The 25,167-nt window shown below is 45.0% G+C and overlaps 1 protein-coding gene and 1 long non-coding RNA gene across 2 annotated transcripts in view; one reads left to right on the top strand and one right to left on the bottom strand.

Annotated features, from left to right (window-relative positions):
• Window positions 1–449: 449 nt before the first annotated feature.
• The window catches only part of LOC146206865 (uncharacterized), a 177,917-nt gene continuing 153,199 nt past the window's right edge, over window positions 450–25,167 (bottom strand). The window contains exons 3-4 of the mRNA XM_084575842.1: window positions 12,326–12,601; window positions 450–761 (exon numbers count right to left, since the gene is read on the bottom strand). Of these exons, the coding sequence (XP_084431968.1) occupies window positions 450–761; window positions 12,326–12,601 (588 nt within the window). The remainder of the gene's footprint in view (window positions 762–12,325; window positions 12,602–25,167) is intronic.
• Window positions 15,715–22,170, top strand: LOC146206868 (uncharacterized). Its single transcript, XR_014703294.1, has 3 exons — window positions 15,715–15,849; window positions 17,216–17,341; window positions 21,909–22,170. It is a non-coding gene; the product is annotated as an uncharacterized LOC146206868 (long non-coding RNA).

Raw genomic sequence — 25,167 nt, 5'->3', positions numbered from 1 at the left:
AGCCTCTCAGACCGGGCGCGTACAGTGTTAGATAACCGGCCGCAGATTGTCGTGCCCGATCAAGTTATCTTCAGAAGTTAGAGGAGAACCAGAAAACAGACGGAGGCATCTGCTGATATGAGGGTGGCAGCGCCGGGCAACGACCGCATTATGAATGGAATCAATATCGGCGGATACAAGCGCAAGGAGCGAAGTCGATGTACACGAAGCGACCGTATAACATTTTCCGGGTGTAACTATGTAGGCACGTGACAACGCAGTGTAGGAGCATTTTTTTCACATGCGAAACAGAAAATTAATTGTTGTTAAGAGGACCTCGTTCTCCTGACTTTGTACAAACGGGTTCCGCGCTTCCGCGCTCAAACGCGGTGACGTCGCCATACACGTAAGGGACGTATTATTGCCTCCAGCGACTCTGACGGGCACCCCAAACATGGATATGTGGACGACTAGGACTGGTCGAGGTTCTGCAGCCAGTCGAAGATCATCATGTTGCGCTCGTACTTCGTGAGAGGTTTGCCACGGTCCCGCTGCACGTCGCGAACAGTGAGCGACAGTGTACGCTTGACGCGGAACTCGTCGCTGGTCACCTTCACCCGCGGCAGCATCGAAGAGCCAGCGCTGAGCTCCAATTCGCTGCGAGTGAGCCTCTCCAGCGCCCGATATGTGGAGAGAAGCCGGCGCCGGATGTACATTTGGCGCACCTTCTTGCTCACCGAGCGCACCAGGTCGGCGGGCGTCGGCGCGGCAGCCTCCGAAGCCTGCGTATAGTTGACACAATCAATATTGTCATGGCTTCACGAGTTAAGAGTAGTAAGAAACCCTTTCTAGCCGTACGCTGTTGGAGCGCATTGGATAAGGATGAAAACGACACAGTAAAATACGCAGCTGCCCTCAACCTGGCCTGCGAGGCATCGTTTCAAGCTTGGTCGCAGGTACGAGTGTTCAGGTAAGGTCCAAACTCCTCCAGGCAATCGTATCAGCCAACACACATTCCCTCGTACTTGAATATTCCAGAACAGTTTTTCGCCTCCAAGCCGCAAACTGTTGACGCTGACAGTACTACCTCCTAGAACCTATGGTGCGGAGGCGCTTATTACTTCAAACAAATTAAAGAAGCCAATGACATTCTAAACCAGGAAGAGCGTATTTTAATGTTTGTAGCAAATGCGATAGCGTTGAACGCTCTGTCCTTCAGGAAATTCGGCGTTGGAGATGAAAAAGACACGCATGACTCTGGCTGGTGACATGGACGTATACATTGATTGGTTGTGTAACGTCATGAGGGGACCACATGAGATGGCAAAAGCTGCCAACACATATGGGAGCAGAAACCTCCGACATCCTTGAATTCCGAGTCAGACCTCTGGGCCACGCAGGCGCATTTGTACGTTAGGTGTTTTATCTGTCTTAGGTGGCCATTCACACAGTGACAGTGTACGACTATGCAATAGAGTATGGGGGTGCAACGGTGGAGTAAAGGTAGAACATCCGCCTCGCATGCAAAAGGACCGTGACCGTGGCTCCGATTCCGGTGCAGCGCAATTTTTTACCGCAAAAAAAAAAGAAACATCCGCGTGTCGATAGAATTGTATATACAGGGGTGGGGTGCCACCTGATGCCGGAGAACCACCTCGGGCAACGCACTCCCTCAACAGAACAGGACTTGGCTACCTTGGTGCAGTAATTAGGCGTAATCTCCCATGATTAGTTTTTAAAACCACTGGCCCTCAGTGACTAGCGGCTGCGGAGTAACTGACAACGGTGGCTGTCAGACCTGTGACGCAGCGGGAGGTGCTCAGAATTTCTGGCTCCGGTGGAAAGGCTGCCATTGGAAACTGACCCTGGCAACGTTTAACGCCAGAACCCTAGCTAGTGAAGCTAGTTTAGCAGTGCGGTTGGAGGAACTAGAGAGAATGAAATGAGATGTTAAAGGGCTTAGCGAGGTTAGGAGGCCAAATGAGGCATATACTGTACTGAAGGACGGACATATAGTGTTATCGAGGTTTACCAAAGCGGCGAGAACTAGGAGTAGGTTTCCGTGTCAATAAGTATATGGCTGGTAATATAGATGGAATCTGTAGTATTAATGAGAGGGTGGCAGGTATATAATTAAGCATAGTGGGCTGTATAAATTGAAGGTTGTACAAGCCTACGCACCTACATGTAGTCATGACGACCTGGCAGTTGAAAGCTTCTACGAAGATGTAAAATCGGCAATGCGGAAAGGCAAGGCGCATTATACTGCACTAATGGGCGACTTCAAAGGCAAGGTCGGGAAAACGCAGGCAGGAGAACCGGCAGTAGCTGACTATGGCATTGGTTCCAGGAATAGCAAGGGGGAGTTACTACATAGTTTAGTTTTCAGAGCGCAATAAGTTAAGAATCATGAATACCTTCTTCGGCAAACGGAAGAACCGGAAGTGGACATGAAAAAGTCATAACGGGGAAACTAAAGATGAAATTGACTTCATACTTCATACTGTGTCCTAACCCCGTCATTATGCAGGATAGAGAGGTAATCGGAAAAGTGCGATCAAGTGACAACACAGTGATAAGGTCTCGAATTAGTCTAAATCTGAAGAGGGAACGCAACAGATTAGTAATAAAGAAGTCCATAAACGAATTAGCGGTGAGGGGGAGGGCAGAAGAGTTGAGGATCTCGCTACAGAATAGGTATTCAGCTCTAACTGAGGATGGCGACATTACCGTAGAGGCAAGGAACAATAATTTCAGAGATATCATTACTGAGTGCGTGGTAGAAGTAGGCGGTAGGATAGTTAGAGAGGATACCGGTAAGCTGTCTATAGAGACGAAAGATTTGATTAAGAAACGCCAGAGAATGAAAGCTTCCAATCCAACGACCGGATAGAATTGGCAGAGATATCAAAGGTAATCAATAAGTGTAAAGTGGCCAATATAAGGAAAATTGAGCACGCTGTATAGACGGGGGATATCTTAAAGCGATTAAGAAGAAATTTGGCATAGGCAAAAATCAGATGTATGCGCTAACGGACAAGGCGGGCAACTTCATCACGCCATCACGAAAATGGACCAAGTAGCCGAGGAGTTCTATACTAATCTCTACAGTAGCCAAATAAGTCAGAACCATAATGAGGTTGGTGATAGGGAAATGCAGTCAGACGTTCACCCACTGACGAAGGACGAAGTTAAGAAAGCACTAGAAACTATGAAAATGGGAAAAGAAGTTGTAGAGGATCCGGTAAATATAGATTTGTTGAAGGACGGGGGATATCGTGCTATAAAAACTGGCTGCCCTGTATACGCAGCGCCTGGTGTTATCGACAGTACCGGAACCATGGAAGAACGCAAACATTATCCTCATTCATAAGAAAGGGAACGCTAAGGACCTTGAAAATTTCAGACCAACCAGCCTACTGTCCGTTACATATAAGGTATTTACTGAGGTAATCGCTAATACCTCACACGCAGAAAACTAGAAGGCCTTTCAGGTATGATCTGGATCAAATTCCATCAGAATATGCTGTGGAAGTGAGGAATCGATTTCAAGAATTAGATCTAGAAAACAGAGAGTTGAAGAGATGTGGTCTGATGTTCGTGATATAAACAAGAAGTTGCTACTAAGGTAGTTCCAAAGCAAAAGAAATGCAAGAAAGCAAACTGGTTATCTGAAGAGGCTTTGCAAATAGATGAGGAAAGGAGGATGGCAAAAGTTATGGGGGAAAAAGAAAGATACAAGGCTCTCAATACGGATTCTAAGAAAATCGCAAGAAGAGATAAGAATGCCTTCTTGAACATCCAGTGCCAAGCAGTTGAGGACAACAGCCAATTGAGGAACACAAGAGCTCTGTATAAGACAATCAAAGATATCAAAGGAAGCTTCTGTGCTAAGCTGGGCGTGATAAAGGACAAACGAGGCAGGGACCTCAATGAAGCCTCAGAGATAAATAAGAGGTGGTAGGAATACACAGAAGAACTGTACAAGAAGGACCCGGATGTGCAAACTCAACATAAGACGGTTACGAGTACTGATCTCGCGCCGGGCATCCTGAAAGTGAAGTTGAATGGGCCTTAGCCAGCCTTGCTAAGAACAAAACTAGCGGAATTGCTGGCATTCCAACTGAGTTGCTTCAAAACCTCAACCATGACGCTGTTAACGTTCTGTATACATTATGTAAGCAAATTTGGACAACCCTGCAGTGGCCACAGGATTGGAGGAGGTCGGTTTACATCCCCATTCCAAAGAAAGGCAGTGCCAAAGATTGTTCCAACTACCGCACGTCGCGCTTATTGCGCATGCTAGCAAGGTGATGTTGAAAATCCTCCAAGGTAGGCTGCAGCAGTATGTGGATCGGGAGCTTCCGGACGTGCAAGCTGGGTTTTGCAAGGGCAGGTGAACTAGAGACCAGATTGCCAACCTTCGCTGGATCATGGGAAACGCAAGAAAGTTCCAGAAACCCATCAACTTCTGCTTTATTGATTATGCGAAAGTGTTTGACTGCGCAGATCACATCAGATTGTGGCAAGCTCTTCAAGAGATGGGAGTTCCAATTCACCTCATCTGTCTCCTCAGGAACCTGTATGAAGGGCAAGAGGCCACAGTCAGAACTGGGCATGGTCTTACTGATCGGTTTCCGATTGACAAAGGAATGAGACAAGCCTGCATACTATCGCCCTGCCTATTAATCCTTTTTGCTGAGTGCATCATGAAGAAGGCCTGTCTGGATGAGTCTTCAGCTGGAGTGAAGATTGCTGGAAAACGTATCAATAACCTTAGATATGCGGATGACACCACTTTAATGGCAGAAAGTGAAGTGGAACTCAAGAGACTTCTGATGCGCGTACAAGAAGAGAGTGCGAAGTTTGGGCTTAAACTGAACATTAAAAAGACAAAGATCATGGCGTCTTGCGCTATCAAGTCCTGGAGCATCAAACGACAAGAAATGGAAGCTGTGACAGAATTTCTCTTCTAGGGCTCCAAGATTACCCCGGAAGGAGACTGCAGCCATGAAATTAGGAGACGCCTGCTTCTGGGAAAGAGAGCCATGCCTAGCTTTGACCGCCTAGTAAAGAGCAGAGACATTAGTCTGCCAACCAAGATCCGTATAGCTCGTGCTATGGTATTTCCAGTTGTGATGTATGGATGCGAGAGTTGGACTGTGAAGAAGGCTGACCGCCGAAGAATTGACGCGTTTGAATTGTGGTGCTGGCGGAGAATCTTGAGAGTTCCTTGGACGACCAGAAGATCAAATCAGTCGATATTGTCGACCATAAACCCTGACTGCTCATTGGAGGGTCAAACTCTAAAGTTAAAGCTCAGCTACTTTGGTCATCTGATGAGAAGAGAGGAGTTGCTGGAGAAAGATTTGATGTTGGGAAAGGTTGAGGGCCACCGGAGAAGGGGTAGGCAGCGAACGCGATGGTTAGATGGCATCCTCGAGGCGCTGCAGATGAAGTTATGTGATGTTAGGAAGATGGTGAAAGACCGGAAAGCGTGTCGTGATATGGTCCATAGGGTCACGAAGAGTCGGACACGACTGAACGACTGAACTGAACTGAACTGAATCGCTAATAGAATCAGGACAACGTTAGACTGCAATCAAGCAAAGGATCAAGCAGGTTTTCGGAAACGGTACTCTACTATCGATCATATCCATACCATCAACCAGGTGATAGAAAAATGTTCGAAATATAACCAGCCCTTATACATAGTCTTCATTGATTACGAAAGAGCATTTGAGTAAGTAGAAACGTCGGTATTGCGAAATCAGGGGGTAGACGAGCCATACGTGAAAGTGCTGGAAGATATATATAGTGGCTGCACAGCAACCATAGTTCTGCATAAAGAAAGTAACAAAATTGTTATAATCAAAGGTATGAAGGAACACTGAACAAGGGTAGAAGGGGAGCCTCAGTTCGCAGGTAGAGCCAACGTTTCGACAAGTGGTCTTGTGTTCGTCTGGGGAAAGCGATCATCAATGACAGGGGTTTAAATACGTTTTTGCTTCTAGAGAATAAAAGCTGAGGAGTGGGAAAGTGGGTTAGAAGAAAGTAGGTCAAGAAGTTTGGAGGGGGGGGGGGATGAGTGAGAAGAAAATAGGTAATGGAGTGAAAAAATATAAAAATATAAAAAAAGATTTATTCAATATGTATTTCTAAGCCTGGAACACAGATCATGTGGCCTGCAAAAGAAATAAAAGTGGCAGTACCAGGAAAAACTTCAATGCTGTGTAGATGATTAGTCGCCACTTAAGTGGTTTGGTGCAGACACACCTTACAATGCGGCAGGCTTTGCAAAGGGTCCTGATAAGGAATATATCTAAGGGAGACAATTCCTAAACTTTCTGCAAAAGCGGTGGGGGAGGGGGGAGAGAAGCACACAGAAACAGAATAATAACAGCACACTGAACCACAACTGACATGCAAAAAAAAATTTTTGAGGGCAAAACAAGTAACAAGTGATATGGAGGAAAGGTGTTTGGAGAACACGTGCAGCTAATGCTACTGTGGAGAGGGGAATACAGTGTACATGTGTTATGAATAAACTGTACAATAACGCTATGTGGGATTGTTTTCCGGAATTGGTATGGCGCAGAGAGAGTATATTTAAGGAGTTCTAAGATTTCTTTAGAGATATTTATTCCTGCTGATTCCAATGTTCTAAATTTATGAATTAGATATGTCTCTCTATATTTTCTGTCCGTTGCAGATTTAAAGCCTGAGTGGAGAATATATAATTTAATTTCTTCGAACTTATGGTCTTTCTGATTGAAATGCAGGGAAACTGCTTTCGTTGGGGTTCTGCCTGTGTTTGCTCGATGGCCATTAAGCCTTATGTTCATTGGTTGCCCTGTCTCTCCGATGTACTGTTTATGACAGAAGGAGTATTATAGAAAGTAGACAACGTTTCAAGATGCGCAGTTCAAGCCTGCTTTTATGTGAAACGTGAAATCGCTTGTATTTCTTTTAACCGTTGTGTGTTTTTGTATATGACTGCACATCTTACATCTAGGTCCAGAGCAAGGATGTGGTTGTATCGGAAGCTTGTTGTCGAGTATAGAATGTACAAGAATAACTCCGAGGTTTGCGTTACGTTTGTATGTTACACTTGATGCCTCCGGGAATATTTTCTTCGGGCGTTCAGCAGCATGGAATGGTATTTCCGCAGAGTATTGTTTATGTTTAAGGGCACTGGAGTGTTTAGTTACAAAAGAAGGCTGGCGTTCAGTGTTAACCTTGGGTCGTTCCGTGAGCACATAGTTGCGGTTTAAAGTGCTTGCTTTTTCTAGGGCCATATTAAGGGAGTTACCGAGATAGTTCCTCTGAGTTAGTGTTGCTTTCAATGAATGTAGTTCGTTTAGGTGGTCATTATCATCACTCCATATTCTTATAAGCCGGGTCGCCTGTCGTACATATATACCTTGCTTACAATGTCTCAAATGAAAATCTAGAGATTGTTGCTTATCCATTGGCTTTCTGTACAAAGTTTTCCATTTTCCACTGACACTGCGGTGTAATCGACTGTTAATTTCGACGACTCACAAGTGAATTTAAATCTATTGAGATGATTATTAAGATAAAGAAAGGTGTTAGGCAAGTATTCAGGGGCTTGGAAGGTGAGCAGTTAGGGATAAGGGTAGATGGAGAATACCTCAGTAAGGTGCGATTTGCTGGTGACATTTTGCCTTTCTAAGTAACTGAGGGGATCAACTGCAAAGAATGATTGCTGACCTAGGCAGGAAAAGTAGAAAGGTAGGCTTGAAAATCAGTACCCAGCAGACTAAGGTAATGTTCAACAGCCTCGGGAAAGAACAGCAGTTTACGTTAGGTAGCGAAGCGCTGGAAGTAGTAGGCAAATGTCTACTTAGGACAGGTAGTAACCGCACATCTAAAGCATGAAAGGGAAATAACAAGGAGAATAAGATTTTGATGGAGCGCATTTGGTAAGGACTCGCAGATTATGACTAGCAGCTTACCAGTATCGCTCAAGAGGAAAGTGCACAACAGTTGCATCTTACCTCTACTCACCTATGGGGCTTAAACTTGGAGGCTAACGAAAAGGGTTCTACTTCACTTGAGGAGAACGCAGAAGGCAATGGAAGGAAAAATGGTAGGGGTAACATTAAGAGATAGAAAGTGTGCAGAGTGGATCAGAGAAATAACTCACGTTTCTGACATTCTAGTGGAAATCAAGCAGAAGAAATGGGCATGGGCAGGACATGTAGTGCATAGAAGGTATAACCGATGGTTGCTTAGGGTAAGAAACTGGATTCCAAAGGAAGGAAAGCGTAGCAGGGGGCAGCAGAATGTTAGGTGGGCGGATGAGGCTAAGAAGTTCGAAGAGGTGCAGCTAGCGTAGGACCGAGTTAATCGGAGGAATATGGGAGAGACCGTCACCCTCCAGTGGGTATAGTTAGGCTGAGGATGAGGATGATGATAATATATAAGAGAATACAAGTTAAGACATTACAGTTTTAGCTTACCGGGATCCGCGATCCGCTACCGTGATCCGTCACCGCGCGTTCCACTGCGCTTGACCAGATCCTCCTTGACGCCGATAGATGGCGCCACATAATGGATGTCGGCACACAGACCTGCCGCGTCGGGACCAATCAGCTTGAGAGAGTCGCGGTAGAGAGTCGCGGTGGCGGATCGCGGGTCACGGTAACCTGAATCTCTCTATTAGTGATTAAACGAGTAACAAAGTACAGGTATCCGCAAGGGCGGAGCTTAAATGTCCCCCAGGTTTTTATTTTTATGGTGTCCCTTTTTCATCATCATCATCAGCCTGACTATACCCACTGCAGGGCAAAGGCCTATCCCATATTTCTCCAATTAACCCGGTTCTGTGCTAGTTGCATCCACTTGACCCTTGCTAACTTCTTTACCTCATCCGGCCACCTAACTTTCTGCCGCCCCTGCTGCGCTTTTCTTCCCTTGGAATCCAGTTTCTTACCCTAAGCAACCATCGGTTATCCTTTCTTCGCACTACATGTCCTGCCCATGCCCATTTCTTCTGCTTAATTTCCACTAGAATGTAGGTAACTTGAGTTATTTCTCTGACCCAATCTGCACATTTCCTATCTCTTAATGTTGCCCCTACCATTTTTCGTTCCATAGCCCTCTGGGTTGTCCTCAACTTACGCAGAACTCTCTTGGTTAACCTCCACGTTTCAGCCCCATAGGTGAGTACAGGTAAGATGCAACTGTTGTATACTTTCCTCTTGAGAGATACCGGTAAGCTGCTAGTCATAATCTGCGAGTTCTTGCCAAATGCGCTCCCTCCCAATTTTATTCTTCTTATTTCCTTTTCATGGTCCGGATCTGCGGTTACTACCTGTCCTATGTAGACATATTCGCCTACTACTTCCAGTACTTCGCTACCTAATGTAAAGTGCTGTTCCTTCCCGAGGCTGTTGAACATTACCTTAGTCCTCTGCATATTGATTTTCAAACCTACCTTTCTACTTTTCCTGCCTAGGTCATCAATCATTATTTGAAGTTCATCCCCCGATTTGCTTAGCAAGGCAATGTCATCAGCAAATCGCAGATTACTTAGGTATTCTCCATCTACCCACATCTCTAACTGCTCCCATTCCAAGTCTCTGAATACTTCCTCTAAGCAAGATGTGAATAGTACTGGGGAGATTGTGTCTCCTTGCCTAACTCCTTTCTTTATGGGAATTTGGTTACTTTCTTTATGCAGAACTATGGTTGCTGTGCAGCCACTATATATATCTTCCAGCACTTTCACGTACGGCTCGTCTACACCCTGATTTAGCAATGCCTGCATCACCGCCGAGGTTTCAACTGAGTCAAATGCTTTTTCGTAATCAATGAACGCTATGTATAAGGGCTGGTTATATTCCGAGCATTTTTCTATCACCTGATTGATGGTATGGATATGATCGATAGTAGAGTACAGTTTCCGAAAACCTGCTTGATCCTTTGCTTCATTGAAGTCTAAGGTTGTCCAGATTATATTAGCGATTACCTTAGTAAATACCTTATACGTAACAGAAAGTAAGCTGATTGGTCTATCATTTTTAAGGTCCTTAGTGTCCCATTTCTTACGAATGAGGATAATGTTTGCATTCTTCCATGGTTCCGGTACCGTCGATGACACCAGGCACTGCGTATACAGGGTGGCCAGTTTTTCTAGCACGATATCCCCCCCGTCCTTCAGCAAATCTGTAGCTATCTGATCCTCTCCAGCTGATTTTCCTTTTTGCGAAGTAGGAAAAAATGTCCCCGAACGGGGGCTGAATTCCTAAGTTTCCCCGTGGCGAGCTGCATTGATGGCTGATGTATGTTAACTGTATTACAGCGGTTTCACTTGTCAGCTTGGAAGTGACCACTAACATCGAGATGATGCGGGCATTCATAACAAAAAGAAAAAAAAAGATGGCAGCTGTAAAATGGTGAAAGCGCCTCGTCTTCGCTTTTTGCGAGGAAAAGGCGAGCTCACCACCGGCTTCACCAGACCAAAAGCTTGGAGCGATGCTTTAAGGTGGCATGGTGCACGACCGGTTAATCAGTCATCACCTCTGTCACAAGTTTGCACCATCATCAGAGGAACGGTTAAACCTCGTCACCGGAAGGTCTGGGAGGTCATTCTAGTGACATCTTCTGCTTTGGACGGTTCCCCGAGATTACCATGCGCCAATACGCTTGTACCGTTCTCAGTGGGCAGTAACATCTCGGGCGCCCAGAGGACACAGGTTCCAAATGATCATTACATTTAACTCAAAGCAAAGAAAGAATGGTGTAAAATGTGTACTTTGCCTTTTTCATGTGAGTTCCCAAAGAAATCATTTTTAGTTACATTTTTTGCCTTGGGGACGTTTTTTCCTAGTTGCTGCTTCTTCAGGGGCCGTTTCTTCCGAGGACATTTTTTTCCGGGGCCGTATATTCCGGGAACCTTTTTCCGTGGACTTTTTTACCTACACCCGCCCTCTAATATATGCAACAGCTTCGTTCAATTTTTGTATATTTCCAACTGTTTTTCTTAGTTACTGGCACTGTTGCCCTTTCCCATAACCCCCTCCGGCGTCCTTACGCTAGACAAAGGGAAGTACTCTCAGGCAGTTGGCGTGAAGCATGGTGTTTATCTTTGTCGCCCTTTTAGTTGTATTTTCTTTGAATATATAGGGCATATCGGCAACGGCTGAGCCCTTGTACATAGTTTCTATATCGTCATCATAAGCCTAACTATGCCCACTGCAGTGCGAAGGCCTCTCCCATATTCCTCCTATTAACCCGGTCCAGTGCTAGCTGCATCCACTTGACCCCTGCAAACTTCTCAACCTCTTCCACTCACCTAACTTTCTACCACCCCCTGCTATGCTTTCTTTCTCTTGCAATCCAAGTTTATATCGTTTTTTACACAACCACATGTAATAAATTCCATGCATGAAAACAAGCCGCCGTGGTTTAGGCGTTTGGCCGCTCCTGGTGGTGACGTGATTTTTTTTTGCGATATTGTGTACATACATTTTTAGCTGACGCTTTCGGCGGACACTCCCTGCCTACGCCTCTCATTAGCTAAGAAAGGATTGCGCCTCGAAACTCCCAGAGTTTATGCTCGACTGATCTGCGGTAAACTGTTCGTTTGTGGTTGGTTGACTAAAGAGGAGATTCGTGGACGGCATTTGTTCAGCTCCCATTCGGTAGCTTAGCCTAGCGTGGTCCTGCACGGGTGAAGTTGTCGACCGAATTCCTTGGGATCGCCGCGATGTAGATTAGGATGCTTTTTTACTCCTCGTGTTTCTCCATGCCGTCGGCCTCCACTCACCTCAGCCAGCTTGAGCCTGGTTGTCTCTATGCGCTTTCTGGGGTGACATGATTTAATGGACGTTGCTTCGAATTGCGCGAAAAGCGGCCGATATTAAAAGAACTACAGCATCGAGGGTAATCGCGTTTTTTCGAGTTGTAAAAACAGGCAAGGTTATTCAGTGAGCAGCTATAAGTATCTAATTTTAGCTAACTGCGTATCTGTAATAGTAAAAAAATATCAACCAACGCACTATAGCTAACATAACTGACATCACGTCTACCAACATACGTATTACTTTTTCCGAAATGCCATTTTTTAAAACAGAAAGCTCTTTTTTTTTTTAAATTAATGACAGCCTTCCCAGTGCTTTGTAGGCAAGACACGAGAAAAGTTTGATCGCCTCCTTTGTATTATTACTGCTGGCTGTTACTGCAAAGGCGCCTAAGGCAGCTTTTGTGCCACAGATGTGTGTGAACTCTTTTGAGGAAAATGGCATCTCGCTGAACAATCACTCTTTCTATGAAGGGCGAGGGTTATCTCATTGAAGGGCGTGAAAGGAGGAAAGACCTGTGGCGAAGGCAGCTGCGAGGCGACGTCGCCGACGGCCACCCAGGTAGAGCAGGAGCGCGACTCGAGGCGAGCCGGAAGCTCGGCTAACGCCAGCTCGGAGACGCTGGAGCGCAGCGGCTCGGCCGTGGCCACCGAGTGCACAATGTCTCCCGTGCTGAAGCTCTTGACGAGCGCCGCTGCACAGCAGCACACGCTGCGCGCTGCCTCGCCATCTTCTTCGAAGAGCACTTCTCCAGAAATGGGCCGCCGCGCGCTCAGCAGGTCGCCAGGCACCTGTGTCGGATGTATCCGCGGAACATATGAGACACAGGACGATATAGAGCTGCAGATTAATTTCGGTCAGCTGGAGTTCTGTGCTCTTACATCGAGCAGCATACAATGCGGCCTCTACAGCGATACCTCAAACTTAGACCCAGCAGCGGACCCATGATCCACACCGGAAGTGACAGGATTAGTTAGGAGAGCTAAACATTTGGGGGAGAGAAGGAAAACGAATGTAGACATGCTCCGAGGTGCCCTACATAACTACTACCAATCGCCTATTCAGCGGAATTGCGGCTCAAAATAGGCCAAAGAAATCTAAACTTATGAGCACTTTCTGTAATAATCCGAAGTTTTGCTTGTTCACGCTAACTTGAAGCATCATACTTGAGACGGCTGGATTAAACTTGAGTACCACGCATTGTCATGGGCAGTTATCAGAGGACCCTTTCACTCAAATATTTAGCCCGGTAACCTGTCATGCACTTTGACGTTCGCCTGCTTCATTAGCATTTTGCTTACCGAATTGTTTCAAGATTATTCGTGCGGCTTCGAAGAGCAGGCTGCAGCAGTGCATCGCGAGCTATATGAAAATATGAAATATGTGGCTGTTAACTATTAACGCCACAGCAGCAACGTGTGATCCGTTATTAAGAAACAAGGAACAAACTGTAGCAACGGAAGCCTCGTCAAAGAATGCCCTCCAGACGCAAACCGATTGTCATGCGTTGCCATTGTAATCAGTCGACGCCATTGGTCTGCCTCATTTTGTTGCAGCGCAATCACTTTTCACTCATGACCCGTTGAGGATTATTAGGCGAAATAAAAACCAAGCGTGTGGCTTGCGATGCACTAAAGGTGGGCTAAATTAATTATGAGTCCTACACCATGGTGTTTCACTTCCATAACATTAGAACTCAACAATCCATTTTTTTTTTTCAATACATACACAGGCACTTAATGAGAGTTTGATGCCCAGTAGACTCAAAGGCCACTCCTTTGACGCAAAAAGAAGAAACCCCATGTATGGACAATGTGCAGCTGGATACAACATAAAAACGACATCGCAGGAAAAAATATGCAAAACACAGTACACATCAAAGACGAAACCTTATACGGAGTAGTATAATCACTCTAAATAGAAATAGTAAAGACTATATCGAATAATAATAATTATAAATTATAGATCAGCTAGCACATGTGAAAGTTGAATAAGCACAAGGACAGAAGAATGCAAAAATAGTCAAAATCATATGGACACAAATAATACTTAAATGTAAGATATAAATCCCAACTTGAAAAATATTTAGCTACCATCGAAATCGTCTGCTAATAATGTTAGCACTGGAAAGTGAACACTAAAGATATTGATGACGCTCACGAGATCCTCATGAAGAGAAGTATAGCCGAGCCAACATTTAGTGATTCCAGCAACATTATTAATTCCCAGCGACGCCGCTGTTCGCGAGGAATAGTTTCAGCGCCATGAGAGCTTTGTCGTGAATGTGTAGACCGCAAACATGGAAGATGGCCAAGAGCGCCAAGTTCCTCTTGAATGTCATTTTCTGGGCAATCCAGCAGAAGTGGAGGTACACCCTCGTATTCATGGCCACGAAAACGAAACGGTTTCGTGTTCTCTGCCTGAAAGCAAGCGGTGAACAAGGGTGGAAGTGCTGCTTCATTGCTCTATTCTGCTCGAAATTGCTTTCTCTGCTCCACCCTGCTTCAAAACACAATATTGCTCCAAATCTCCTCCAAACCAGTTGCATCGATGTTTTGCCATCAAATTTAGCAGAACACGGTTTGGCCACACATTGCGTACAAAAAATTCGATCCGCTGAAATTCAATTAGAAAACTCACACGTGCAACTGGACGATGACATGTTGCGAGCTTCGTGTTGCGAGCAGAGATATAATGCATCTCGCGCGGGGCCTGAAAGATATATAATTTTCATAATCTAGGAAAGCAAAGAGTATAATAAATATTCGTTCGCAAGGAAACTTAAAACGGACAAAATTAAAGAGAATTAATTACGATAAAATGCTGTGTGCAAACCACATAGCACCTCCTCCAGCTCATTTAATCATCAGTAATGAAAGAAACGAAGCAGGCACCGCAAACTGCCACGAGTTCTTAGAACACTGACCACAAATACCTGCAGGAGTTGTTTAATGGTACTGTTGTAAAGCAAGCGCATACTATACGTTCGAAATTCTTTGTTAATAGCAATCGGGACATGGATGCGTCAGTAAAAAAGCATACTTGAAGCATCATGGGGGGTGATGTCACAAAACTGCCGCTCACAAAAATAGTTCTCAAGAGAGCTGGAATGTCATACAGGGCCTGTCGCGAACGTTTTGAAATGAAGTAGCCTCAGTGTTGGTCCTCATCCTCATCAGCCTGGCTATACCCTCTCCAAGGTGAACGCCTCTCCCATATTCGTTCAAATGCCCCAATCCTGTGCTAACTATATCCACTTGCCCCCTGCGAAATTCTTAACCTCATCCACACAACTAACTTTCTGCCGCCCCCTGCTACGCTTTCCTTCCCTTCGAAACCAGTTTGTTACCGTAAGCGACCATCGGTTACCCTAAGCGACCATCGCCCCAGACGGCCACTGACGTCCGACGGACAACCGAACTCGGCCGCAACTCGGCGGCCGATTTCGGACGTCCGCCGGAATTCCGGCGTACGTACGAAAGCGGATGGTCGAATCCGTTCGCCCAGCGGACAGCCGCCGTACGTCCGCCACTGGATTTGCTTTTACACAGCTATGATATAGTTTGTAGTCGTCGTGCTCGTCTGAACTGCGTATAAATCAGTAATACCGTCAAGTCTGCATTATATGATGCCAGAGCGAATCGATGCGTTAGAAAGCTTTTCCATTAAACAGTTTTTTTTTATTTTCCGCATGTTTCATCGTTGAATTCTTCCATCAAACATTTTTTATTAAAAGGATAATGACCATTAAACATTTTTCTATCATGATGCTTCGGTGAAATTTTAATCAGTAGCTGAATAGACGCAGCAAGCAGCAAGCTCAAAAAGAACGAAACCGAACCTATCCTCAAAAAAATCTGAAATGAGCCAATCCAATCCACCTGACAAGTTGAAGTTTAGTCATGGAAGATGGCTTCACGTTTCCGTGTTCTGCATTTTCTGCGCAGTTACAAATACCTACGGCTGTAATGCACTGCTAGCATTGCTTTTGCAGTGGCTTGGTGCGGCTGGCATACTTTGTTCACCCGCCGATTCCAAAGTAAGTATTTCACCGAACTTTTGTTTCTTTAGTGGAACTTTTCGATGCACCGATAGTGGTGAGCTTTTGGGTAAGGAAACAGCTCTGTACAGCAGCCGAACGGTCGAGTGTTTTAGGCGAGACTGACAGGATGGCTCCGCGCCGACTAACTAAAGTGCAGCCTCAAGTCTGAGGGCCATCTTTCTCGGCATTACTGGACGCTGCGCCCGTAAGCCGCGCAACCTCTCTGTCTCTGATAAAGGAGTGCCTGCCCGAGCTTTAAAGGAGTTAATTTGTTAACCATGCGCAACGTACTGAGTTGTAAAAACTACACGAGAAAACTTTAGCACTCGAGCCTATCGTGCGACATGCCTACACTTGTGCAAACGGCGCGAGATTTTTTTTTTTTTTTTTTAATGGACAGCCGCTGATCTTTCTCTCTCGAGCTTTACGGCAACTACAGTTTCTAGAAGGAACGGCTGTAGCTACTAAATAACTAAAGGTTTAGTACTCTCCTCCAGCTTTGACAAACCAGGACAGCACCTTGCGCATGTTGGTTATGCATGTGGGACCGAACCGCGCAGAACAACCGGACAAGGAGATAAGAGAAAAAAAAAAGTCAGCACTTGTCTTTTTCTTGACCCGTTGTTCTGCGCTGTTCTGGCACGAATTTGACATACCGCCGCCGCGATACAGTTGGGCTGTGAGCTCTAGTGCCTGCAACGCCTTCTTTTATGCAAAACAGGCATACTGGGAGGCCATGCAAGCCGCGGGCTCAAAAAAAAAAAAAAAAGAGCACGAGTTGGGCAAAAGTGAGATGAAAACAAAATTGTTGTTGCTTTGTCCTTACAGATATTCAAAGGCTCCTCAGAACTTCACTGCATTATTGACAGCGAGATAATGCCAAAGCTACACTAGAGCCATGCAGCACCTTATAGTGCATGATACTGAGCTTATGTCTCGCACTGAAAGCTCTTACCATGTTCTTAGATTATCATGTTAAAGTAGCTTTAAACCCATGCTTGTTAATACAGTGATAGCCATAAATTGAATCTAGGGCATCATGCTCACATACAAGGCTTCTGATAACCGCTGGTCACATGATGTGGGCTATAGCAGAAACCTGTACCTGGTCATCTTACAAGCATTTGTGCAATTGATGCTTTTAATGTGTTGTAAAAGTTTTTGTGTTCTGTTTCTGTATGGGAATGCTTTCCTTATTGAAGGCTAACATTTGGCTTGCTACAGCAAAACCTCTACCTAGTCATCCTAAAAACAGCACCGCAGTTAGTGCTTTTAGTGTGTTGTAAAAGTATTTGTGTTCCGATTCTGTATGGCAATGCTTTTCTCGTTGAAGACTAGCATGAGGCTTCCAAAAATTTTTCAGATGCCATTTGCTGTAGCCGATTTCGTAGGCCAACAGGAAGCAGCACTTTGAACATGGAAAACTGTCATCCATGGGGGAAAAACAGCAACATCCCTTTGCATTCTCATTTCTTTGGTATGGCTAAAAGTGAGTATTCTATCATTATCTATATTATTAATATTGAATCATGATTGTCAGTGTTGAAGTTGTTTGAGCGTGATGATTTTAAACACACAGGACATCCCTTCGACAGTAATATTTTTAGCTTGTTTACATGTAGGATGTAGAACTGGTTTCAACAAACTTTATGCAGCAAATTCTTTTTATATTGTCCACCATGTTACTTTTTGTCATTGTCCATTGAAGTAAATATCCAGTATTTTACATTACACAGTCGTCCACTCTTAGCTTGAATGGGAATGTGTGGCATGCAGTTTGCAAAATAGCAATGCATCCGTCACAGCCATGCATCAAGGCTAAGTGGCTTGTGCGTAGAGGGACCAGCCGCTCCAGCTTCACGTCATCTGCCTCTTTGCTCCGGTGTGCAGACGTGCCTTGAGGCAAAGTGGTTTATGTGTAGAGAAACCAGGAGCTTCTTTGTCACATCTGGCTGTTTGTTACGGGGTGCAGATGCGCATCGAGGCAAAATGGCTGATGTGTAGAGGGACCAGGAGCTGCTGCTTAACGTCCTTCGCCTCTTTACTACAGTGCACAGCCGTGCATTGATTCTAAGTGGCTTGTGAATGGAGGGCCCAGGAGCTGCAGCTTCACGTCTGCCTCTTCGCTCAGGTACGCAGGTGCGTATTGAGGCAAAATGGCTTATGCATAGAGGGACCAGGAGCTGCTGTGTGGCGTAGTCTGCGTATTGAAGTACAATGAAAAGGGGGGGGGGGGGGGAGCTCATGTGTAAAGGTACCATGAGCTGCTGCGTCATGTCGTCTGCCTCTTTACTATGGTGCGCAGGCATGCATCAAGGCAAAGGGGCTTATGCATAGAAGGACCAGGAGCTGTTGCTGCACATCTGCTATGATGCGCAGCTGCGTATTGTGGGTGGTGGTGGAAAACATTGCCATCAGGTACAAATACAGGAGGTTACTCACTAGCTGACCCTGAGGGGGCCTGTCCTGACAAAAACAAGGGGTCCCTAGTTTGGGACCCCAGTGGTGGTAGAGGGACTAGAGGCTGGTACTTCACGCTGTCTGCCTCTTCGCTACGGTGTGCAGCTGTGATGGATGCAGTGGCATCTCAAAAAGTGCATGCCACGCACTCGCATGTTCAGCCTGAGTGGACGACTGTGTACCTGCTTTAGCTTTGTTATTCATAGAATAAACCTAGGCCAAGTTGGATAAATTATAGCTCACCTCATATGTGGTCAGCAAAGAAAAGCCACTCCAGATAATCTGATGCATTTACTGCAATAGGATTCTTATTCATATACATGCTACTGACAAGTCAGATTCTTCACCCTCAGAAATGCCAGAAAAATAACCAAGGGTGTATCTGCAATAGTCTAGCTTGCTCTTTCTCTGCAGACTTGAGTCAGATGTGTGTTCCATTGTTGTGGGTGGGACAGATGTGAATCTTTGATTTTAAGCTTGCAACAAGTATGTTATTGTAGTTTAAAGGCAAAATGGTACTAATAATCGCAGCCCCCCGTGGCCTTTATCCCCTTTTAATAGTGTTGCTAGACACTGAATTATTAGTTTACTCTGCACTGTTTCTTTCTAGTTAATGTGCGGAGATGTACATATATTTATATTACTTGGAGTTGTCGACTTTGCACTTAGAAACATTGTAGCGTTATCTGATGTGTTGCTTTCATTTCTTTAATGATTTCTGTAAGGGATCGGTGGGTATGCTAGGCACCATTATTAGTCTGCTCTTTTTGGGTCACCTGTTCAATGCCCAGCTGCGGCCGTCTCCCACTTGCCCTCGGACAGGAGGCGGAGAGACTCGCACAGAGAGGCAGCTACAGCAGCTACAGTGCTTAACGGAAATGTAGGCAGAGAGGGAAAGAAGTCCCCTCTTCCGAGGACTTTGCTGTCGCACTCGAAGACGCGGGGACAGGCAGTTTGTTCTCGTTGCTGTGTCATGTAGGGGGCTCATTTTTATTTAAGGAGCTTTACGAACAGTATACAACTAAGGGGTCCTTAGTACGCTGACTGGACCCATCACCCGGAGGCAGCACAGCTTTGAAACGAGCACCTCTTTTGGAAGAACTGCTTATCGTTCAAAGAAAAAACACTGTCAGCTTGAAGTGTGTAAGGTCCTCTTCCTTGTTGGGGAGCCCATAAAAGTGACAATTATTCAGTGCAGGCGCGCTGAGTGGGGTCTCGTTGAGGATTCCAACCCTGGATGTCAACAATGGTGGGAGATGGCGGCGTTGAAAAAGGGCAAGTGTGTAACAGTGACGGTATGATGCGGAGCGGGAGGATGTGGGTTGGCTCCTCTGATGTGGTCCGCAATGGTGCTGACTCGGACGCCAATAATTGCAATAATTGCCCTGTAAAAGGAGCTGCCAAGGATGCAAGCTCTGGGCAACAATGGTTGCGCACGTGGGACTCTGTTTTGATGGGTTTTAATTTTTTCTTTCTTTTTTTTTCCTATGGGAGAGAGTTTGGCATGTGACCTAGTGAGCCAATCATTTCGAGGTCCATTCTCTAAATTCTGTTTGTTGTGAAACAAATTTGTTGTCCCTTTTGCATTGTTTGTATTAGGGAGAGGGTGAAGAACCTTATGAAAGTGGAAAGACATGCCAAAATGTTTGTTAGCCAGTCATGTGTGAGTTCGTTGTCATTGGGGATGAAAAATGTGGGCGGAGTCTTGAAGTTAATGAAACGGCCCCGCGGCCTGGAGAACTCGTTCTGAGCTAGATTTTGATCTCTTTCCTCTTCGGCATAGATCATGGTCATTGTTTCACCTGTTGTAAATACGTACATTCATGTATAAAATTTTCAGTTCATCTTCCTCTCCGTGTGCAAGTTGTTGTGGCCAGATGCAGTAAATTCACTATTTTCATTTCTATATAACGTGCCATTCTGAAGATGGTGAGCTCATTTGTCCAATCCTGTAAAAAAGCAGCAAAGCGCTCCCAAATCTTCCACAAAAGTGTGTGATATCTTTATTACTAACTGCGGCTTGGTGTCACTCAAAACATGTAGTTGAGGTAGATTTCGTCCCCCCCCCCCCTCTTTTTGTTCTTTCGAATGAGGACCAGCGGACACTAACTCTTGCTTTTGTAATGCCCTAGGCCCCGCCTTAAGGCAGTACTCCAATGTCAATACCATTTTTATGGCTATGGCTGTCCAACAGCACTAATGTCTTTTATACACTTCTTTTACTAATCTCTTACCCAAGTGGTGGCTTATACTGTGGGGGCGAAAGTCTCTGGACAGTATGTCTAGATTTTGGACTAGAATCGCGATGTAAACGAATTGTGACCTTATTTCTTTTGCACACATGAAAGAACTAACGTTCAACTTTCACATCGACAAGTATGGTCAGAGTTTCCTGGTCGATGTGAAAATTATGTGCTTTGATTGCAGTTTGTGTAGTCCACACACTTGTCCCCGATATTACATAGGGGCAAATTAGGCGCCTTTACAGGGGCAGTTTCTTTGGCGCCCACTACCTTCCCCATAAAAAAGCTACAATGTTTTTTTGTGAACAGCTGGCTGCATTTATAAATACCATTATTCTTTTTGTAATTTGTTGTGCGTAGTTGAGAAATCCATGACATACATGCACAGCTGGTTGCCAGAATTATGCAACCATATTTCAGTAACTAACATCCATGCTGCATGCTGCCGGTAATACATCAAGAGCTTGTGGTTGTCAGCTTTTTGTGTTTTGTGTAACTATAAGACTTGCTATTGTAATGTCACATATAGTGCTGTGGGTAAACAACTTTACTTTTAACTCTTGTAGAAGCATGAATACTGCGCAATCACTGCGGCGGGCTATGCTTCCCCATTGGGCTTTAGCCACATGTCAAATGTCTATCTTTATTCTGCTGCAGCAGCTTGCATGTTATCAGATAAATTACTTCGTCGCAGTTGCTCTAAGGAGACGCTTTCTAGACGCTTGTAGCCTAGATGTTGATGTCGATATACCCCCAACACGCCCAATGAATGTCTTCGGTAGAGGGTACATGGAAACCAGCGAAATGTGCAGTTTACAGAATAAAAAGGTAACAATTTTAAATGATGTTATTATTGATCACTTCTTTTCAGAGCAGGAACAATGACTTTAGAAATCTGCCTGTTGAACCGCTCAAAATGCAGGTTTCTGCCGCCAATGCGTACCTGTGTAATACTGCAATGCTCTGGCTGTGCTTTATGTTCATATACAGCATCCTTTATGCTTAGTTTCTCTGCATGTGCACTCCATGTCTTGGGCATTGCTGAGGGCGCATAGCAGCAAGCATAACATGCCATGTTTGGTCAGAGTGGCATGTTCAAAAAGACGACATAAAAACATTAAAATACTGAACGCCAGGTTCTGGTCAAACTACGTTTGTATCTTTTGTTGTTCTGCATGGGTTTTGCTGCAGTTATATGACCTTTCTATATAGTATGTGACAGTTCTGAATGGAGGTGCATGCGTACAGTGCCATCTGGAAAAAGCAATTGAGAGAAACTGGCAGTTGCCTTTGGAGATGTGTAATCAAAGTTCAGCACAGATAACTTGAATTTCATTTTCCCTTCTATTGCAGGAGGAGCCCAGCCTGCTCTTTCCATCTTAGGCCTGAAAGACCAGCAACAGCTGATCGAGCAAATGCACAGAATAGTAACTGCTCCTGGAATCCCGGCCTGCAGAGGCCACCCACAGAGAACTCGCTCATCTCCTCGCTAATTCCGAAATGTTAGGTTTCAATAAATACCTTCTCCTCCACCACCTCCCCAAGGGAAGAGCTGTCACGGCCAAGGATAATTAAAATTATTCAAGTAGATTCTTAATACTCCAGTTGGCCTGCATTTTACCATTCCATTCCTTAACATCGATATTTTTTTAGTGTAGACTATTTATGCATGCAGTTTTTGCAATAAAGCCAAAAAAATGGTTTTTTTACAACCTCGCATGCTGGTATGCCTATGCACTTAGCATGTTTTCAGGAATGGTGCATTTGTGTAAAGCTCAGCTAGCATATGTGTCTCTTTGATGGAAGTTTTAATTGCACACTACTGTTCAGTGCTTTGTGTGTGAAAGTAAAGCAGACAGCAGGAAACTTGAACATGTTGCATATTCTATTGTCTGCTTTACTCTCACGACAAAGGCATTGAGCACTAGTATGTGACTGAAATTTCCATGGCACATGCTTGCTGAGCTTTACACGAATGTTATTGACAAGTTTTTACACCAATAGCGGGCCCTGCAAGCATGTTCCGGGAAACGTCCGAATGTCCGCCTCCGGCTGCCCGTCGGACGTCCGTGGGACGCGATCCGGATCCACGAACGATAGTCCGACGGACGTCCGCTGTACGTATATCGAACAAAACCGGACTTCCGTCGGATGTCCGAAGGTCCGAAAACGGACGTCCGTCGGTCGACCGTCGGACGTCTATGGCCGTCTGGGGCACTATATGTCCTGCCCATGCCCATTCCTTCTTGATTTCCACTAGAATGGCAGTAACTTGAGTTATTTCTCTAACCCACTGTGCATGTTTCCTATCGCTTGATGCTGTACCCCTACCATTTTACGTTGCATAGCCTTCTGCGTTGTCCTCAACTTAAGTAGAACCCTCTTGGTTAGCCTCCAAGTTACAGTCCCATAGGTCAGTACAGGTAAAATGCAACTGTTGTATACTTTCCTCTTGAGCGATACCGGTAAGCTGCTAGTCATAATCGGCAAATCCTTGCCAAATGCGCTCCATCAAAATCTTATTCTCCTTGTTATTTCCTTTCCATGGTCCCGATGTGCGGTTACTACTCTGTCCTAATTAGACATTCTCGCCTACTACTCCAGTTCGCCCTACCTAACGTAAACCGCTGTTCTATCCCGAGGCTGTTGAACATTACCTTAGTCTTCTGCATATTGATTTTCAAGCCTACCTTTCTACTTTTCCTGTCTAGGTCATCAATCATTCTTTGCAATTCATCCGATGAGTTACTTAACAAGGCAATGTCTTCAGCAAATCGCAGATTACTGCGCTATTCTCCGTCCACCCTTAACCCCTAACTGTTCCAATCCAAGTCTCTAAATACTTCTAAGCAAGCTGTGAATAGTACTGGGGAGATCATGTTTCCTTGCTTAACACCTTTCTTTATAGAAATTTTGTTACTTTCTTTTTCCAGAACTATGGTTGCTGTGCAGCCCCTATATATACCTTCCAGTACTTTCACGATACGGCTCTTCTATACCCTGATTTCGCAATGCCTGCATGACCGCCGAGGTTTCCACTGAGTCAAATGCTTTTTTCGGAATCAATAAATGCTATATATAAGGGCTGGTTATATTTCAAGAATTTTTCATCACCTCGTTGATGGTATGGATATTATCGATAGTAGATTACCATTTACAAAAACCTGCTTGATCTTTTTCGTAATTGAAGTCTGAGGTTGTCCTGATTCTTTTAGCGATTACCTTGGGAAATACTTTATACGTAACAGACAGTAAGGTGATTGGTCTGTAATTTTTCGAGTCCTCAGCGTCCCCTTTCTTTTGAAATAAGATAATGTTTGCGTTCTTCCATGCTCCCGGTACCGTCGATGACACCAGGCACTGCGTATACAGGGTGGCCAGTTTTTCTAGCACGATATGCCCCCCCTCCCCCCGCCGTTCAACCAATCTATAGTTACCGGCTCCTCTCCAGCTGCTTTCCCCATTTTCATAGTTTCTAATGCTTTCTGAACTTCGTCCTTCGTCAGTGACGGAACGTATGACTGCATTTCCCTATCGCCAACCTCATTATTGTCCTGACTTCTTTGGCTACTGTAGAGATCAGTATAGAACCCCTATAGAACAGTGTCGGTTCCCCCGCGCCGTGCACAATGCTGCGAAGTGTGGAATGCTGCACACGAGGGAGGTCGAGGGGGACACGTACGGAGGACGCGTATTGCGGCCAATTTTTTGCGCGGTGAGAGAGAACGATGAATTGTGCGCAGGAGCACGAGCAGCAAAAGGAAAAAAGCACGTCCGTCCCTGCGCTTTGTGAGTGCCACGGGGGAAAGGAAAAATAACAGGTTCGACCGGCTGCGAGGGGGATAGTTGTGACGTGATATCCGGTTTTGTCAGAGTTTTCACAGGAACACGCTAGGTGCGACGATTTGAGAAATATTTATTTAAATACTTACTTTCGGCTCATTTGTGTTCATGAAATGGATTGTTTTGGTCACTCCCAATGCGATAGCTACCATTGGCGGTGTAAATCTCGGCGGCATTTTTTTATTCAGTATACCTTTAAGGCTTCCTCCTTTCTTTACAGCATGCTCAATTTTCTCTATGTTATACTTCCTTATATCGCACACTTCGCGCTTACTGATTAGCTTTGATATCTCTGCAAATTCTATCCGGTCTGTTGAATTTGAAGCTTTCATATTTTGGCGTTTCTTAAAAAACATTTTTGTCTGCTTAGACAGCTTACCAGTGCCCTCTCTAACTACCCTACCGCTTACTTCTATAGCGCACTCAGTAATGATATCTCTGAAATTATTGTTCATTGCTTCTAGGCTAATGCTGTCATTCTTGGTTAAGCCGAATACCTATTTTGTAGCAAGATCCTGAAATCTTCTGTCCTTCCTCTCACCATTAATTCGTGGATGGACTTCTTTCGCTCTAATCTGTTTCGTTCCCTCTTCAGATTTGGACTAATTCGAGACCTTATCAACCTTATCATCGTGTGGTCACTGGATCGCACTTTTCCGATTACCTCTACATCCTGCATAATGGCGGGGTTATAACACATTATGAGGTCAATTTCATTTTTAGTCTCCCCGTTAGGACTTTTCCATGTCCACTTCCGGTGCTCCGGTTT

The sequence above is a fragment of the Amblyomma maculatum genome, chromosome 1 (assembly GCF_055883805.1).
Source record: "Amblyomma maculatum isolate TAMU_Amacu chromosome 1, ASM5588380v1, whole genome shotgun sequence".
In the NCBI taxonomy this organism is placed as follows: Eukaryota; Metazoa; Arthropoda; class Arachnida; order Ixodida; family Ixodidae; genus Amblyomma; species Amblyomma maculatum.
The sequence above is the reverse complement of the archived record's forward strand: the minus strand, read 5'-3'. Positions and strand labels throughout refer to the sequence as shown.